Source organism: Lissotriton vulgaris, chromosome 6 (assembly GCF_964263255.1).
Source record: "Lissotriton vulgaris chromosome 6, aLisVul1.2, whole genome shotgun sequence".
Lineage (NCBI taxonomy): Eukaryota > Metazoa > Chordata > Amphibia > Caudata > Salamandridae > Lissotriton > Lissotriton vulgaris.
Genome location: NC_141694.1, coordinates 1,004,888,925 through 1,004,908,797, shown reverse-complemented (window position 1 = coordinate 1,004,908,797; position 19,873 = coordinate 1,004,888,925). Strand labels below are relative to the sequence as shown.

The 19,873-nt window shown below is 45.7% G+C and overlaps 1 protein-coding gene across 18 annotated transcripts in view; it reads left to right on the top strand.

Annotated features, from left to right (window-relative positions):
• Positions 1 to 19,873, top strand: part of AFDN (afadin, adherens junction formation factor) — a 2,152,715-nt gene that overhangs the window by 332,739 nt on the left and 1,800,103 nt on the right. For all 18 annotated transcript variants that reach the window (XM_086927064.1, XM_086927054.1, XM_086927053.1 and 15 more), the window contains exon 7: positions 5,815 to 5,923. In XM_086927064.1, the coding sequence (XP_086783190.1) occupies positions 5,815 to 5,923 (109 nt within the window). The remainder of the gene's footprint in view (positions 1 to 5,814; positions 5,924 to 19,873) is intronic.

The following is a 19,873-nucleotide window of genomic DNA, read 5'->3' as shown; positions in this document are numbered from 1 at the left end:
AGTTACGGCCTTCCACCTTGCTTTTTAATAACATTAAGCTTCTGAAAGGAAAGTTGCCTCTCTGCTGCTGCACCTGTAAAATGCTGCTTCACCTTCAAAACCTTGGAATATGTGAAAGAAGGGAGCACAAATTTCCCAGAAACTCTCACTGCTGCACTAATGAATGTCCGCTCCCTACCAAAGCATGCACTGGACATCTATAGTTTGATAAAGGAAGACCAACTTGATACCCTTTTCATGACTGAAACCTGGTTAAATGAAGAATCATGCCATGACCTCCAATTAACACTTTACCCTGACTACTTATGCTTACATATAGATGGTATGGACAGGAGAGGTGGTGGAGTGGCAATTGCGTGTAAAAACTCCCTCAAATGTACCACATTTCTGGTGGAGGAGTTGGTTGAAGTTGAAACCTTAGGCTTCATCATTTCACCCATTGCCCAATGTTTGTTTTCAAGAGTCCTTGTATCCCGCCTGTTAGGCTTTGCAGGAGAGTTTATCAACTCGATCCCCCTTGGCCATAAAATTATTCATTACGCTAACTTTACTATTTTGGGCGATTTTAATGTCCAACTTGACAATCCAAAGGACTCTATGGCCGCCACACGATTGATGTCATCGTTACAAACTCCTCTTTGGTCCTAATGAGCCCAAAAGAGGTCGCCTAGTCCAATCATTTTGTGCTACCATTCTCTTCATCCTGGGGCCCAGCAAACCCCTAATCGTGTTTAGAATAAGATCAGTATTCCTCTTTTAAAGGAAACTCTTGTGGGCACCAAACCTACCCTAATAGGTGACACTACGGTTGACGTATGCAGGGTCATTGAGTGGCTATCTGAGGCCCCCTCCATTTGTGCACTCACAGCCACCTATAGGACCCCCGAGCTAATCCTTCTGCCCCCTGGTTCACTAAGGAACTTGCAGATGAGAAGAAATCCTGTAAGAAACTCGAAAGCACCTGGCAGGACAGAATATAGTGCCTCCAGTAAAGGACAGTACATGCTAGCCCTCAGCACCTACCACATGAATCTTAAAATGGTGCGTCACACTTTTTATAATAACAAAAATAATACCGCTAATTATGTCAGACATTTTAAAAAATTTCACTACCTTCACCGACCTTAAATACACTGCACCCCCCATCGAACACAGAACCACCCCATGTTCCCATCTATGCCCGTTTTTAAAGTTAAAATACAGAAATTACGTGAGACACTGCTAGTAGCACAGGCCAGTTGTTCGAAAGTGCCCCCTTTCTGCATGGTTGCCCACACTTTTTGCTGAATTGCTGATGTGCTTTGACTGAGTGTGCCCTGGGCTCCTGCTAATCAGGTACCCAGGGCCTATTTTCTTTCACTAAAAATGCATTGAAGCCTAAACCCAATTGGCATCTCCGGCCACAGGCCAGCCCCTTGTTAATGGTACTACTGGTACCTCTGGGCACAGTGACCAGAGAAGGCCTCTAAGGGCTGCAGCACTTATTGTGCCATCCTTAGAGGTCCTGTACCTTCACACTCACGCACTGCCTTTGCAGGTTGTGTGTTTTGGTGCAGAACAAAGTGAAGAGTCGAAATGGCACACACCCCTGTGTGCCAGGCCTACAACCCACTGCCTTGGCTTAGGTTGGCAAACCCTCTAGCTGGGTGCACTATACCAGTGGTGAGGGTACAGGTGCATGAACCCTGCACCCCTATAGTGTCTTAAGTCCATTCTTAGACATTATAAGTGGAGTCCATTAAGAGTATATGGTGCTGGGAGTTTGTCATTACGAACTCCACAGCACCATAATGGCTACACTGAAAACTGAGATGTTTGGTATCAAACTTCTCAGCACATTAAGCCCACACTGATGCCATTGTGGGATTTAATGAAAAATGCACACAAAGGGCATCTTAGAGATGCCCCCTGAAAACTAACCTACCAATTGTGTCCAGCAAGAGTGGTAGCTTTCAGCTGCCACCACCAGACATGTTTCTGGACCCCCTGGGTCGAGAGCCTGCTGCTCTTGGTGGCTTGAAACAATGCACATTCTGGGACGAGGTGCCAATCCTCATCTCCCAGGATGGGCTGGATTTACAAAGGGGAAGCTTCAAAGGCTTGCCGCCTTTGTGAGCTTCCCCAGGCCACTTGCTGCTTTCAGAAACTGGCCCCTACTGGTTCTGACCCCCACTTTGGGTGGGAGAACCAGCAGGAAATACAAGTGAGGAAGAGAGGTGTGCCCAACTCTGCCAAATTCACACCTCAGTGAGGGAGGCAAGGTGAAGCACACCTCTTGAGTCCTTGCCAACTTGTGGATGGGGGACCTAGCCAACCAGGGACAGGCTTCTGCCTGGGGGGGGGGGGGGGGGGGCAATGAAGGGTGGCATAATAAGGAGTGTACCCACCCCAAGGAAGGGACCAATTGGTACCAACTTTTTTAACTACCTGTAACACCCCATAATCTAGTATTTAGGGCCCCCCCGAACCTTGCTTCCTCAGACCAGAAGAAACTACAAGAAAATCAGAAGGACCGAACAGCCGTGCCGAAGCGAACAAGAGGAAGACGCCCACTGACTTAACCCCAGCCCTATCAGCCTGTCTCCACCTCGAACTTGCTCCTGCGAAATCCCGGTGTGTCCTGCAGCCAGCAACCTTGAAAACCCCGGAGGACCTACCTGCCTTCAACCACAAAGACTGTGTCTCCTGTGAACACCGGATTTGTTAATCTCCAACCTCTGGCTACGGCTGGACACGGCGAATCCGCACCACTCTGCACCCGCCATCCATGGCCCGATCTCGAGTGGACAAACGCCACGAGGAGGTCTCCCCGATGATCTTGACCGGAGTTATAATTTGCGTCCCACCTAATACTTTCAATGACTCGCGCACCTCCATACATTGTGTTGAGTATTCGCTAGCCAGGCTACATGAACTATACCGTACAGCTTCCCCAGGCACAGCTTTTACCCTTTCATATTTCATCACTTATAGCATGGTAAATCGTAGAATTTATAACACCTCTCATAACATCTCAAATCACTTAATTTATGAGAACCCTTGTGTCATGGCAGCAGGGCGAGTTATAGTTAATTTAGTCTTGCTAGCAAGTTCGCAACACTGTGCATAGAGGTGCATGAGATCTAGTAAATTTCCCTGGACTAGAGGAGTTTTAATGCTGCAGCTATGTTGACTGACATATGTATTACAGGCATATGGCCAGAAGGCAAGCCAGCTGAGTAGCATTTGCTAATGCTTGTTTTAGAAATGCAACTGCACAGTGGCCTGAAGAAAGTTTGGAATGTACTTTCATTGAGACATACCGAGGGCAATAGGAAGGTGTTGATTCAAGGGGAAATTGTATACTACAATTGTTCAGTGAAACAGTGATCCTTCATTTATCATACTTCCTTGTGAGTTTATAGTATGAGAATGTTCATTGTATGGCGAAGGGGATGAGTATCCCTGTCCTAAGTGCCTAAAACATGTGAAACCAGTATCCTGACATTTTGTTGGCCCTAGTGAAACACTGATTTTGTGTGTAGAGCCTAGGTCCCTGGTAATGGGAGGTCCAGAACCTGTTTTGTAACCTAAAAAGATGCATCAAGCATGCCCTATTAGCAGGTGAAGAACTACTGTCAATGCCCTGTGTAATTCGCATAAAGCTGTGACTGCGTGGTACAGAGCTTTTTGTAAGTCATTTGTGTTACCTTTGTATGTGTCAAGGAGAGTATTCAAAGTAGTGTGGTTATGTTATCACCAGATCGTTATGCTGTATGTCAAATGCACATATGTGCAGTAAGTGTGACAAATGTATGCTAGATGGGGTCTGTGTATTGTGAAGCTTGAAGTACTGGGACCAGTGGGATTCATTTTGGATGGCCTTGTACTTAGCATGGCACATGACAGAGGATACATGTTCCCCAGACAATGGAAGTGTATTGATTGCAATCCTGTGGCTGGAGGGTGGAGACTCCGATACTGATGTGAAGAGGATTGAGAAAGGGCTACCCTTAGAAATTCAATGAGGTCTTTCTTAGGCAAAGGGCTGTTAATAGTTTGTTCTGAGCACTGCCATTTCAGGGATGGTAGGGGTGAGAAGTAGGACTACCTTTTCTGTTGCTCAAAGTGAGTCTCCCTAAATACTGCTTCAGAAAGGCTGAAGAAAGCTAGGAGCCGAGATCTTGAACGTCATTGTGCCCTTGGTTTGGTTACTCATGCCTTAGCCAGCACCACTGCTACCAGCTGTGATCACCTTGAGCAAAAATTATGTCTGAAAACATTTAGGAAATTACATTTTAGAAACCACTAACTCAAACCAGTTCCAAACCTTAAACTGTAGATTCACGTACCTTTCCCGGAAAATGGGTGTAAAAGTCGCATCCAAACCACCCTTCTTTGTTCTATTTCCAAGTACCTCACTGTCCAATTAAGGGAGTTCTCCGCAGAATACTCGAAGGACTGCTTTGTGACCAGTGCTGGTGTTTCCATGCCAGCTATTCTTTCAGAGGTAAGGGACATCACCTGAAGTCTGCACTTCCTGTTGGAATCACTGACAGTCTGCCTAGAAGCCTGCCTGCTTGCCTAGAGAGGGAAGGAGTATGCCTGGCCCAACAGTAGGGTAAACTGTCCAGGAGGAGAAGCCCAGCACTTTCCCGTCATGGGGAACTATCAGATAAAGCAGTCGACTATGAGGGAGTGAAGCCAGGAGCGACCAGTGTGTGAAGGGAGACGCTGCTGACTTTCTGAAACCTGCACCAAATCTTTAGAATTTGTCAGGCAACATTTGTAATCGGTAGACTGCTGTGTGACTGAGAGATTAGTGGTTCCACTGTTGGTATCTGAACCCTTTGTTACCACTGATTTGGGTGCCCTGATCGGCTCAGAGGCTACACCTGCCAGAGACTCCCACCTATTCTAGATCAGCCTAGAATGTTCACCTGCTATTCAAGTGTCTGCACTTGGTTGAGAGAGGCTACAGCTGTTAAAGATGGGTGCAGCTGGGTATCCTGCCTCACTGATCTTTGTCAGCCATCACCTTCCAAATGAAGCTGAAGCCCCTACAATCAAACAGCTGCTGCTGCGTGTTCAGGAGCACTGCACTTCAGCCCAATCAGTGCATTGTCCAGTGTTATGCTCTAGAGTTATAGACTAGTACACTGTTAGTGAAGAAAGAATACCAAAAGGGTGTAATGCCTGCCTTAGGATTGCTAAAGGATTCAAACCGTGTCTTTTTCCCATAATTGCGATCTATAGTAGTACTTTATGCTGTGTGATTAAAGTACTTTAATTTTAGTCGAAAGATAAGCACTGCTGAATACAATATTGTCTGGTGATTGACTGTTGAGTTGTGCTCTCTTACCCCCACACTGCCCCCATGAGAAACCTTTGCCTTCTTGGTTTCAACAGCCTTAAGTGTCTGGTGTGGACTTGGCACAGTTTGCAGAGCCATTGTAGGACTGGACCCCAGGACACCAGTGGCAAACATCCTAAATATCCAATTCTACCCTCACACTCAAATGGGATCTGACAGGAGTCCATTACACATCAATGAATAATACTTGCTAAGCACCATTCTAATGAACAGCACCCCCATTTACATTTTGAACTAATCTTCCTTGAAACGTATTGAGTAGTTACTGCTATAGCAGTATGATGTTTACTTATGGTATTGTAGACCTTACACACAGTCAATCGATACAATGAAGTAATAGTGAGTGGATTTATCTATGACAATCACTTTTGGAAGCTGAAATGTTTTTCATAAAGCTTTTTTGATTACTGTATAAACACAGTGCCGGAGTTTGATGCATTGACAATCTCTCTGCCTTTCAGGTGACGCACCTTCCTGTTGGGCAGCAAACAGATAAAGCAATGAAGGAGGCAATACTTGATGATGATGATTGCCCACTCCAGATATTTCGAGATTGGCCAAGTGACAAAGGTATTTTTCTAATAATTTCTTTTCAGTCAGTCAAACAATCTTTATTCGACAATTAGTCATAAAAGCGAAATACAAAACATGTTACTAAAAAGGTAATTCCTTATCAATGTGCAAAGGAGCTAAACAATGTTGCCATTCTAATTTTTTTTTAAAAATGCGTGTTTGTTTAATCATAACATTTTTTTTAAAAACCGTACAATTACGTTAAAAAACCCATTACTAGGTGTCGCTAAAAACAACACTAAAAGCAAGCAGCATTAACCCCTTGCGTGGTGCCGTCGGCCGACGGGAGCACTACCTCGCTAGTGCTGCCGTCGGCCAACGGCCGACGCGGCCCCGCCCATTTTGCGGAAGTGCCACACTGCCGCGAAATCGCGGCAAAGGGGTTAAAATTCATTTCTATGAGGTATTGAGCTGTGATCCTAGCATGTGGGGCCAGCAATACAAAGCTTGGTACATTTTGGCCAATGTGTAGTATTTGATCCCCAAATACATGTGCAAAGTAAAGTAAGTTAGATGGAGAGGGAGTGTGACATTATGGCCCATGACCAACCTAAAAATGTAGCTACAGCTGTAATAATTGGGATAGAAGTTTTGTACGTAAAATTCTTCCCGCTTCTTCACCCCTTCTGGTTCCAAGTGATTTACAGATTGGCACAAGCCATGCCCGCCGAGGAGCGGCATAGGCTGGGCAGAGAAACAGCAAATGGGCCTCCGACCCACCCTCAAGTGGAAATATAATTTTCTGTCATATGGTTTCGCTATTACGACCCAATATGGTTTTAGGCTCGCAGTCATTTAGACTTCTAAGAAATTTCCTGTAAGTGTCAATGACACAACATTTCTTAATGTTTTATGCGTGATCATCTCCCAATATTTTTCTTTCAGGATTATTTTGGAAGGAAAGCAGGTTGAGTCTAGATCTTCTCATAGTGGTCTCATGCCTATGCTTATTAGGGCCTCTCGAATTTCTCTCAGCCATCTTATTTTGTGAAATGTATCAGCCCTTATTACGTACATGAAGCCCGCAGCATAGTGATTCAATTCTGGTGTGGTCCAAAGTCTGCGCCAATATAGTAAGGGGCTTAGTTTAGCTACTTCAACCAGAGGCTTTCTACCTAGATCATAGAGTAAGGGACACACTGGTGTACTTTGAGGAAGGGTTATGATATTATGCATAAACTTATTTTCAGCGATCGTAAACCCAGAGCTCTGCTCCATAAAGTGCAGAATTGACCACCTTCATATTATATACTTGAAGCGCTGGGCTAATTGGTTTGGTCATTGAAGTATTATACTCCCGAATTAGCACTCCAGACAATTGTCGATGCTTGAGCATTGCCAGGTCAATTTGCTGCTTCCATTTTAGATTACCTGGGATATTGACCCCCAGATAAGTGAATGCTTTTACTTGCTCCAGTGGGCGGTTGTTCATTAGTATTTTACTTTTAAACGTTCTATGGGGGTTTAAAGACATGAATTTCTTTTTTTCGTCACGTTGGCTTCCAGACCGCGAGTGGTGCAGAAATCTTCAAAGATTATCAGGGGCCTCTGGAGACCACGTGGGGTCTTTGAGAGGATCAACGTGTCGTCTGTGAACATTAAAATCGGCATTTTGATGCCAGTGAGTGAGGGGGCATCGGTGGACTCCACTTCTATGTGATTTACAATACCATTGATAACCAGGGAGAATAGGGTCGGAGCCAGCACACAACCCTGGCGGACACCTCTCTCTATTGGGAAGGGGCTGGTAACCATGCCCAGGGAACCCTAACAAATTTTGCCATAATTTTCATCATGCAAGCTCATAACTAGTGTGAGTAGGTTGGGGGGAATCCCCATTTCACACAGGATTGCCCATAGTTTGGAACTGGGAACAAGATCAAATGCTGATTTTAAATCAACAAAGGCAGCATACAGGCTGTCATTGGCCAGGGTCACAGTTTTCCAGTGCAACAGTGTGAATCGAAACACCTGGTCAATGGTGCTGGTATATGCCCGAAAGCCTGCCTGCAGGGGGGATAAAATACTATTCTCGTGAATCCACTCCTGGATCTGGTTAAGGATTAGCCTACCCATTCTCTTTTGGAGGGAGTCTATCAGGCTGATGGTTGCCTGGTTGTGTTTTGTCTCCCTTTTTCGGTCTTGGCCTGTGTAGACTGCACTTGCGCAGTCTCACTGGCGAGAAATTTTGTTTTTCAGTATGGGGGCTTGAACCAGCCCCTCCTCTCCATTGGCTGGCTTCCTAAACGGAGGCCAGCCATTGGAGGAGACTGGCGTCACTCCGTTCAAGCCCGGATTCGGGAGGGGGGCGGGGGGGGGGGGGGTGTTTTTTAGGTTCTTTCTGTTTTCTTTCTCTCCTCTTCCCATTGGCTGGAATTTTACATTCCAGCCAATGGGAAGAGGAGAGAAGGAAAACACGCCCCCGAATCCAAAAATTACGCTGGGTTTCTCTGAGGCATTCCTGCTTCGCCTCGGAGAAACGTGGTTGTATCGTGGCATGGTCTGCTCCGCATGACAGAGGCTTGTGTTTAGCTGCATTAAAACAGATGCTGCTGGAGTTTCGTAGGTGTTTTTTTCAAGCCCAAGTATTTTCTTTTATGTTGTTCATTATATTCCTTTTTCCTCTCTAATTTCATATTTGGGCGTTCCTCCCTGCACATTAATCAGTCCCTTCAATGTGTTCGACTTGCTTGCTTGTAACATACAGCGCTCCTAAGTCCAAATATAGTGCCTGTGTGCTGCACGCTGCTCCGAAGCAGCCCCCTATCCTGCCGCCAGTGCTCTGCTACCGTGGAGTGGCCATCTGCATGGGTCTAAAGCACGGAAGGCCAGAAGTGGCCATAGGTACATAGAAGCGTACAGGGGCAGATATGCACGGGCGACCTGGCAGTGGGGTATGTCCATTCGGTCCGGTGAAGGTACCCAGTGCCGGAGTGTCCGGGTCCCTCCCGGCGGTAAGGACAGACTGCACTCGGCGGCAGGTCATTAAACTGTAAACCCCGCCGAAAGGGCACTGTTAGCGCTCAAAGAGTAAAGATAAAAGTGAAACAACACGAGGTGCGGAACTGCTGCACGGGTAAATAGAACAGCCATCTTGAAACGGTAAAAGATCTCCATGTATTGGAAGTCCAAATCACCAGTAGTAGGACTCGCCACTCGTGCAGAGGCGTACAGGAAACACAGGAGGCAGAATATATGGAATGTCCTACCTCCACTTCTCATCTCAGAATTACTAGTAACTTTTTGCTAGGACAGAAGTGAGACTTCACTACACTTACCGTGTGAAACCGGTAAAGCGTCGAACTCACAATTTGTTGATTGTAGTAGCAGGCGGCCTTAAATCGTAATATAGGGTAGCGATTCTCAAACCACTGGCTGCAACTGCTTATCTGCTTTATTGCTTGCCATGCGCAATGCCTAGCCGTAGCTGATGGAAAGGGGGGCGGCGGCGGCTGCTACGTAGCTTAAAAGTTCTTGGAGTTTTCTGGGTTAGCTTTCACTCTCTTTGCAGCGGATACAAGACAGCCTGTATGATCAGCATGTCTTTAGAGTGTGTAGAATTATGAGACTGATTCACAAAAGTGAAATTATACGTTTTGTGTACTATTTGTTTTTCTTATTCACAAGCTACATCCCCACGCCGCCCGGGTGGGAGGGGATCCTGGGCGGGCGGAGGGGCGGGATGAGTAGCCTCAGCAGGCGGAAGGGCCGGCAAGGAGGGAGCGGAGAGGCAGCGCTGGTCGGGCATGCTCCACAGCACCGGGGAGCTCCCCTGCACTAACCAAGCGGCCAGCTGCCCTGCCGTACGTAGGACCTTCGAGAGACCCCATACGTCTTGGGATTGAAGAGCAGACGGAACCAAGCTTGCAGCACAATGTGTAAAATCATGCGGAGAGCCAAGAATTCACAGGCACAACTGGCGGTTTGTTGTTGTTTTTGAACTGCATTTGCGCTGGGAAGCTGTCTACCCGGATTATATTTGAGCCTTTCGGAGCCCCTGGCCGTTTTAGTCATCCACGCTGTTGCAGTGGGGTTGGTTTAAAAAAGGTTGTTTTTCTTGCCTCTGTTCCCTGGTAGTGCTCGATTTTCTTGCCTCTGCCCCCTGCTTGTGATCGTTTTTTTTTCTTGCCTCTGTCCCCTGCTTGTGATCGGTTTTTTTTTCTTGCCTCTGTCCCCTGCTTGTGATCGTTTTATTTTCTTATGATCGGTTTTTTCTTGCCTCTGTCCCCTGCTTGTGATAGTTTTTTTCTTTCCTCTGTCCCCTGCTTGTGATCGGTTTTTTTTCTTGCCTCTGTCCCCTGCTTGATTCTTGCCTCTGTCCCCTGCATGTTTTTTGCATCTGTCCCCTGCTTGTTTCTTGCCTCTGTCCCCTGCTTGTTTCTTGCCTCCGTCCCCTGCTTGTGATCGGTTTGCTGTGTGTGTGGCTCGCTGTGTGTGTGTGTGGCTCGCTGTGTTTGTGTTGCTATCCTTGTGGGGACTTGGGTGTGATAACACACTCACGCTGTGGGGACTTGATTGCACTGTGGGGACCTGAACCCAGGTCCCCACAAGGCACTGTCTTCTAAATGATATAAAATGACTTTAGGAACATCTGTGTCAATTTTTACAACTTTCTAAAAAATTGCCTTGTGGGGACCTGTGTTTCATCAAGTGTGTTTATATTTTTGCTCCCTCTGTCCCCAGAGACAGGAGGTGGTACTGCAGCCTTAAACACACTTTGCATTTAAACACACTTTGCTCACCAGAAAACACACTAGTAGCAGAAAAGACCTACATTTTGAAGGAAAAGCGGCATAGATTTCTCTTTATCCAAATATTTTTTATGCAAATAATGTTTTACTCTATTTATTAAACAACATTTTTATTTACATGAAACTAATGAATTAAGGCTTTTTGTATCTGAAATTGTTGGTGGCTTTATAACCATTTCTAAAAGCAATTTAGGTCACTTTTTAATCCCAAAATATTTCACTATTTCTGTTTGACCTGATCTGCAGTTTAAGAATAAGGGGGCAGATTTATGTTTCCTGGCGCATCCCTGCAAATCCGCAGGGATGCGCTGGGAAACTTGCGACAAGGATCTCAATCCTTGCGCTACCATGGATGCACCGCATTTACAATGCGGCGCATGTTGCATCTGCTGCTGTAACGTTGGCACAGTGCAGGAGTTGTGTCGCGGGCACGACAACTCCAGCACTGTGCCAACCCTGCCAATGTCTAACATGGTGCGTCAAGCCTTACGCCTGCTTCAAGCAGGTGCAAGGTTTTGACACAGCAGGGTCGGAAAAGTGACTGAGTGAAATCTTGTAGATTTCACTCAGCCACTTTTCCGAGGCGTTCCTGTGCCGGAACGCCCCCCGCACCAGAACGCCCACATGAAACCTGACGCAGGTTTAATGTGGCACAGGGCTTTACAACGTGACGCATCTCCTTAGATGTGTCACATTGTAAATACCCTGCAGCATGGCACTGGGTTTACGCTGCCGCTGCGTCACAGAAGTGACGCAACGACGGCGTAAAAGTGGTGTACGGGGCTTGTAAATCTGCCCGGAGGTACATCGCACTGCAATGCAATATAAACAAATCGCTTTTTTTTGCAAATAACCTATAGTTATTAATGCCTATTGTTAGATTGTAATGCTTGCACCCACTTGGACGCCTCAAATAGTAAGTCTAATACCATTGGGGCTGAATTTGAACACATTATACCGAAAGTTTAATGTGCCTTGTGTTTAGCATGTCTGTGGCTAGGTCTCAGCCCACAGAAACCCTACTACAGCACATTTACCTTAATTTCAGACATTAATTAGTACACATGTAAACTGGGCACAATAAGATCCACATTTCTTACCCTTCATGTAACAGAGTGCTGTGCTGCCCAAATGACAGAAAATAGCGTATCCCAGATTTAGAAACAGTCACCCACCGATGTCTTTGAAAGTGCTAATGCTAAAATTGTACATTACGATGGCGCTCAGCCTTGTGCAATGTTCAAAGGTAAGACTTCAGTGGAAATTCCAATGTGTAGACAACTGCATAAGGGCCAATTGTGTAATATTAGTGCTTTAGTATAAAACACACACTACACATGAGTATAGTAGATATACTTTTTGACCCTTTGCCATTGTCTGGAGTCTCTTGGGGGCAAAGTCAGATTAGGCTCTGCACCAACACCTATGATTTGTGCAATATTCTATAATCTAATATTGATATTCTAATATCCCTTAGACTATATTACCTATGGGTTGACATAAAAGGATTATTGTGTTGTGAGAGTTTGAACTTCTGGAGCAAAATAGGTTATAGTGCTAGATTGTTGCTACAGTTTCCACTGCTTTGCACACCGCTAGCACCAGCACAACCCTGTATTGAAGCTAGGCCTAGGAGGTTGTTGTTGGAAAACCTCCTATTAACATATTTTTATATTTGCTAAATTTATATGAATCATATTGTGTATACCTACTGAACCAGATCCTTGTTCTAATCAACATACATTGATATTTCATACCACGAGTTCATTTTAGGCTGGTTAGGGGTGTGAAAGGATTTCATTACTATTTCAGATAATGGGTACTTGAAAATAAAGTCTAGGCTGACAGTTGTGCAAAGCACAATGATGTCCCCCTCCCCGCAGAATGTAAGGAGAGGCCCATAAGCCTCCCAAATCTTGTTGATATTGTTGACCTTGGCAAGAATAAGGGCCCCCACCCCCGAAGAGTTGATAGGGCCCCTAAAAGAGCATGGTTTCCTCTGTGCCATGGTGGCTGCTGGTACTTGTGTTATGCCCCTGTACAGTGATATTGAATCTACTAGATGTGTTCCTCAACACCTCTTTCAAGTAGTAAACGTGATATAAATCCACTTACGATTTATTACCATCGACACAGAGCTGAAAATGGCAAATTACTCAATTGTAATTAATATTGTTCAACACATTAATAATTCAGGGTATCTCACTTGTTAAGAATATATTCGTTTGCCAGATCTGAAATTTCCCTGACTATACGCAATCCGAATATAATACAAACCATTTTTCGTTTGTTTTAGTTCTATGAATTAGTTATTTAGATGAAAGTCGTTTTGTAACAGTAAGTGAGTATTAAACACTGAAGGTGAAAAATTAAAAAATACGAAATTGATACCAGCTGACCCTCGTTGAAACAATTTTAAGCGCACTTGAGAATCTGCTGAACTTTACGAAAAACAGCAGACATTCACCCCTATTCCAGTTTGAATACAATTTATTAATGACAGGATGCTAACTATTAAAGTCGTAGAGGTATAATATGCAACAGAGTAAAACTGCAAGCGTTGAAAGCCTTTTAACCAAGTGTTTAGATTGAATATTTGAAATATATTGCATAAGTAAACATGTGTGTATTGCCATTCTGTAAGTGTCTAGAGTGCGCAAATGTAATTAATAAGATTGACAGATTTACGGGGGGAAAAAGTACAACTGAACGCTTTGCTGGTGTCTTGTTAGCGCACACAAGGCTCTGTTTGAAATCGTCTGTTTCTCTTCATGTTAGTTAGTGAGTTTGAGAGCAGGGAGCCGAGGTGTGGCTGTGCTTCTATCACGGGAGGAAACACTTATCCATCACAAAGCCAAAGTCAGAGCTGGTAACCAGGCAGCCGCTGCTTTGGAGAGCCCTTCTCCTGCAAGGGCGCGCGCACACACACCTGGACAAAGGCTGGCATTAGCATATCTAAAGTGATCGGGCAGACGTCCCATCCCCCACGGCAGCACTGTTTCCTGGCATTCTCCCCAAATGAAAGGCTTCAAGGCGCAGTGATCACTCAGAATTTTCAATCCTGAGAAGTGAATGGTGAAAACACAGAGGAGTCTCGCAGGTGTATTCATTCACAGGGACATAACAAGATGCCTTTACACTGTTTAGAATTATTATCGTATTTATAAGAGGTGCAAAGTTAAGTTAACCTCCAGCGTTTAATAATTCCTGCACTATGTGAACAGTTAAGACCCTGCGCCTGAAGGTGAGATTGGCTAAACTGCAAGAAAATGCATTAATTATAACATATTTGCTGAACTATTGACAACTTTCTGGTAATTTAGTATCCATTTAATACCATACGATGTAAGCATCAAGAACACTGCTTTAATAATGTGCTGCTTTATACCTCCCAATTAAAATGGGTTACCCAATACAAGTGCTTTGTTGCATACGGCAGAAAACAAAAAGTGTGAATGAATAAATAAATCAATTTACACACCTGTAGTACACTTTGTGCTGCTTTTATTCAGTTAATTTTAGTTGCCTTAAAACTTGTCTTCATAATCGGGTTTACCAAGTTCTCACAATACTTGTACTCTGAAAGCCAGCCTATCGTATACAAATTAGCCCTCCTGAAGATTGTTGTAAATGTTATAATATGTGTGTGAGTAACTAATGGAACGAATACCTTCAAATCAATACAATGGACCTTAAAAGAGGTCATGTGTTGGATTTTTTTTATTCTGAATGCCTTGACCAGGCTCTGGGAAATTATTAACACTGGTCTCAAAGTTAGTGCTATTTGAATTACGTTGAGAATAATGCATGGCTGTAAACATAAAAACGAAATAATTACATAATAAAAAAGGATCCTCACTGAATCCACCAGGCTTACATCACATTTAAGTATTTAAGCTTTTTCTTGCAGGACGTAGATAAAAGTTGTTCCCTGAATTCACCCATTGGGGATGTTGCTATGATCTGCATTGGAAAGAGGCTCAAGACATTGCTACTGGATGGACCATCAGAGATGTGCAAATTCCACTTTCATGCATAACAAGAGGCCCATTAGCCTCACCAGAGACCAGTGCTCTGGAAGCTCTTGAAGTGGGTTAGTCCCAGATTGGGGATGGCCCATGTTCCTATGCACACACCTTTCTAGAGAGAAACTGCATGGGTTGTGGTTGGGATTAGCAGTCCGGAAAGGGCTAACTAAGGCTTTGCTTTCAAACAGAAATGCTGTCTGTCTTCGCATATAAGTTTTACAGTTGCACAATAAAACTATGACGTTAGAATCCCATATTAAAATATCACATATATAACATTTCTATCCAGAGGTAACATTGTAACTAAACAACTGTTCCTCCATTTCTGGCTGAAGCTGTACCACGATTTTGCACTCAGTGAAAGGGATACACCGCTCATAAATCCACATAAACTGACCTCCAATTATATTTTAGGCTGAGGCTGAACGTCCATGTTATTTGCGGGCGAAGGTCTCACAAGTATATTGCGCCCAGCCTAAATTAGACAACTTTAAGAGAAGAAATCACTGCCAATAATTTGCTTAACATAGCAAGAGTAGTAGCAGAAGGAGAATGTCACACAGAGTGCAGTATGATGGTCTCTGCTAAGAACAGGGTCGCACGGGCTGATTGGGCAATCTGGTAGTGCCAGAAGGGCTGCTGTTACAAGTGAGTGTTCGGGCAGTTTATTTGCTGTTTGTGCGCCAGGGTATGGTCTGGTGGGCCCGTTTTACCACAATCTTTGCATGCAGAAAGCACAAATACATGCAGTATCTCATACCTTGCAAAACACTTTTGCAGTGTGTCTTTACATCTCCAAAATGGCCCCAATTTGCACATTTTAGCTACCTGATTTGCTAATGGGGTCCTCTTTATTTTGGTGGCCGGGACGATTTCTTTGCCCTAGTCCAGTAACGGCTTTTGGTGGACTGTCATGTCACTTAATCAATGAATTTGGGGGTTGGTATAGTGCAGGCTACTCACCCGGAACGGGTCTCAAGGCGCCAAGGGAGAGAAGGGCAGGGCGGAGTTCCACAGATCCTACAAGTTCACTACATATCATCGAAGAGCCAGGTCTTGAGGTCCTTTAGGAACTTAGGGAGCGATGTAGCCTGTTGGAGGTGGAGAGGGAGGGAGTTCCATGCCTTGGCCACGAGGAGGGAAAAGAAGAACCCCAACTGTTCTGCTTTTCTTGATCCGAGGTACAGTTGCGAGGGAGAGCTGGACCGAGCGTAGAGAGCACAGGGGTGCGTGGAACATGAGGCAGTGGTTCAGGTTGGCGGTTGCGTTGTTGAGTAGGGTCTTGTGTGCATGACTGAGAAGCTTGAACGTCATTCTCTTCTCAATGGGGAGCTAATACAGGGTCCGTAGATATTGGCTGATGTGGCAGTGGAATATGCTTCCTTTTCCCACTTTCCCTCACCCTCATGTTGTTACAACGCAGTCATTACAACAACTGCATTAAAACAACGCAATACCAATACCCCTCAAGTTAATACAACGACTTGCGGAGGGGGGCGCTGGATGTTAGAATAGTATAATTTACTATTCCAACTCTAGTCTGTGCAGACAGTAGGGAAGGTTTTGGATTTTAAATCCAACACGTTCTTCCCTCCACAAGTTGTTGTAACGACTTGCGGCGTAATGGTATTGCATTGTTATAACGCGGACGTTGTAACAACCGCGTAGTGACATATGCGCGGGTGACCAATGTTTACCATGGCAACTGTGTGGTAGGTTGAGGACTAGTCTGGTGCCAGTGTTCTGGATCTTCTAGAGTTTACGGATGAGATTCTTGTTGATCCCGACAGAGTGCGTTGCCATAGTCCAGTCTGCTGATGATGAGGGCGTTCGTCATCTTTTTCCTGTGTTCGGGGGGATCCATGTGAAAGTCTTGCGTAGTAGGCAGAGGGTGTGGTAGCTGGAGGAGGTGATGGCAATGACCTGGCGGTCAATTTGGAGTTCGAGTCAAGGATGGTCCTGAGTTTGCGTGCATGGTTGGTCCCCGAGGGCAGGGGGCAGTGCTTAATTTGTAAAATAGAAGTGCCGGTGCTCAAATGTTTTCATAGGAGGCCACCACCCACTTTCCTGTCTCCACCCACATCCTCCATTGGCTCCACCCACTTCCACCTCACAATGACTCGGACTGTTGGACGGTGGTGGTAGTGAGCCTGGCAGTGCGCGGGTATGCTGGGGTGTGGCAATTGGCAAAGCACTGAAAGCAGCAAATGCGCATGCATTGCAATGTGAAAAAATCGTTGCCCGCTGCTTGCCTTGCACAGTGGGGGCACACATCTCCACACACCTGTTAGTGTCATCTCAGGATACACCCGCCACAGAACAAATCTACCTGCCTGTACCTTGTGCACGCTCCATACTTCATTTGCTAGTGCACACTTGTGCACATACTAACAGTTGAACAGCTCTGCACATACTAGTGGTCCACACAGCTGTGTACACTTTGGGCACCTCTGCACTCCTGAGCACACAACATATCAAGATGCTGTTCAGCGCGTAGGCCATGCACATATGGGGTCTGTGACTTTTCTTTTCCCCAAAATTGCCCGTCGCTTAGTAAGTGAATTTGCTTCCGACTGCACAGCTTAACATAGAGAAGGAATTGCCCGTTTTTGTTGCAGCACTGTGCTGTCTACAGCTTACACATTAACTCAGATTTTCAGAGTTAATGTTTGCACTGTAGACAAAACACAAAGACCCCTTCTGCATCCCGCTCTGCACTGAATGGCAAGATGAAATGGTCCATGCAGGCAACCCCCTGATGGGCATACCCCTTTCACAAACACCCTCACAGTGGCATCCGTACCGCATACAGCAGGAAATGCACGTCTGCCTACATTAACCAGTGAACACACTAATGATGTCTCCACCAACACACTAGAACTACACACGGGTGCCAGTACACTCCGCAATCAATCCATTTCAAATGAATGCATAAAACCCTCAGAATTTTTGTGTGTGTTTGACACGCTTGTTTGCACAGCATTATTGATTTAGTCATGACCAGAACTGAAGAACTTAGTGAAAGTGATTAAGGCTGATCCGTGTTCTGGCATTTTTTGGCTGCAACTTTATAGTTTTCCAATGGCCGTCGAGGTCAGACGTGGCTGTGCTCAACATGACTCACTCCACTTGGTCCTCTGTCACTATTAGGCTGCCGAGGCCCGCGCAGCTTCATGACATTAACTCATTAGGCCCCAGCGCCTGCCAGGCCCTGCCTCACCTGGTGCTGCTTAGGCTGTTGCGCAGCTTTATTTTTTTAACTCATGAATAGATGATTAGGCCTACCAGGCCCTGCCTCACCTGGTGCTTAACTCTAGGTACTGTCCAGACCAGTCTACTCCACCGAGTCCAACTCAACGCGGCCAACATCGTCCAGGTCGCGCTACTTTAAACAGCGGCGGCTGTTGAACCACAATACTCGATGCGGTTAGGTGCGGCCATGCGGGTATATGCTGGGGGGCGTGTCAAAAAGGAGAGAATGCGCGTTTAGCCCTAACCCTCGCAGAATACCAGGCAAAGCCCTGCCCAACTCAGTGTCCCGCTCACTGGGCCGGCAACACTGATCCGCTGCCCCTGGGCTGCCAGTGCCTGATTGAGAACTTGAACATCGTGAAGACAGAATCGGAGTCACAAAGTGAAACAGGTAAGGGAGTAGGGAGATTGGTCTGAAATTCTTGAGGTCGGTGGGGACTGTGGAAGATTTTTTCAGGAGAAGTTTGATCTCGGCATGTTTCCAGTCATCGGGAACGAGGCAGTCTTAAAGGAGCGGTTGGAGATGCGTTGAAATTTGAAGCGATGATGTGTGCAACTTTGTAGTAGATGATGTGGGGGTAGGGTTCTGTGGGGGCCCCGGAGTGGGTGGTCTTCATTATCCTCAGTGTGTTTTCGATGCTGAGGGCTGTCCAGCTGTTAAATGTTGGTTGCGTGCTGCTGGGAGCAGTGGGAGGGGGTTCCTCATGGGGGTTGTTGACATCGAAGTTGTCATAGGTGATCTTTATTTTGTGATGAAAGAAAGTGATGAGTCTATCGCTGAGGTCCTGGGAGGGAGTGATGACTGTGGACTCGTTGTTGGGTTGAGCGAACTATTTGATGATGCCAAAGAGTTCCATGCTATTGTGAACGTTGGTGTCGATTCTGTTCTGAAGTGCTTCCTTCCTGGAGAGTCTGATGAGCTTGTGGTGGGCCGCAGTAGCTATTTGGAATTTGTCATGGTCAGTCATGGCTTTGGAGTTCCTCCACAGTTTTTTGAGGCATCTGCAGGTGCGTCTAGAGTCTGTCGTTCAGTGCAAAAACAGCTGGCTTTCTTGGCGTGGGGCTGGATATTTTGTTTGAGGGGGGCTATGGTGTTGGCACAGTTGGTGGTCCAGTTGTGTAGCATGTGGTCGGCGGTTATGGGGTCATCGTCTGTGGTGGTGGGAGCAGAGCTGCTGAGGGTGGCGGCGAGCTGGTCATTGGAGATCTTGCTCCTGTTTCGGCGTTGGAGCTGATGAGGGCGTTTGCGGGAGATGTTGGATTTGAAGGTGAAGTGAACACAGCGGTGGTAAGTCCATGGGAGGTCAGAGGTGTGGCTGAAGGTGATGGAGTTCCCGGCTGTGAAAATGGGATTGAGGATGTGCCCAGCTGAGTGCTTTGGTTCGGGTACGATCTGCTTGAGTCCGACGGTGTAGAGGTTGTCCAGGACAGCTGTGGAGTTGGGGTCAAGCGGTTATTGAGGTGGAAGTTGAGGTATCCTAGTGAAGTTGTTGGAGGTGATGGCATGCGGTGTGATGATGTCTGTGATGGAGTCAGATAAAGGAGCGCAGTGTCCATGGGATCGGTAGATGAGGGTGCCTTGGAGGGTGTAGGACTGGTTGGTCTGGATCATGAAATGGAGGTGTTCCATTAGGTCTGTGGGCCATCAGAATAGGCGCTCAGCCGCAGAATGGTCTTGTGAGCGATGGCGATGCCTCCTCATGCTTTATGATTGGAAAGGCTAAATAGTAAAAAATATTTGTATCCCTTTTGTACTAAAATAGGACTGCTACACTTAAGGTTGCATAAATCTGTGATCCAATTAATGTCGGGGAAAATATATGTATGCTGTATTGTCAGGGCCACTAGGATTATGACATTATGTGGCTGCAACATTTTTTACATATTTATAGATTTGCCATGTTTATCACATAATC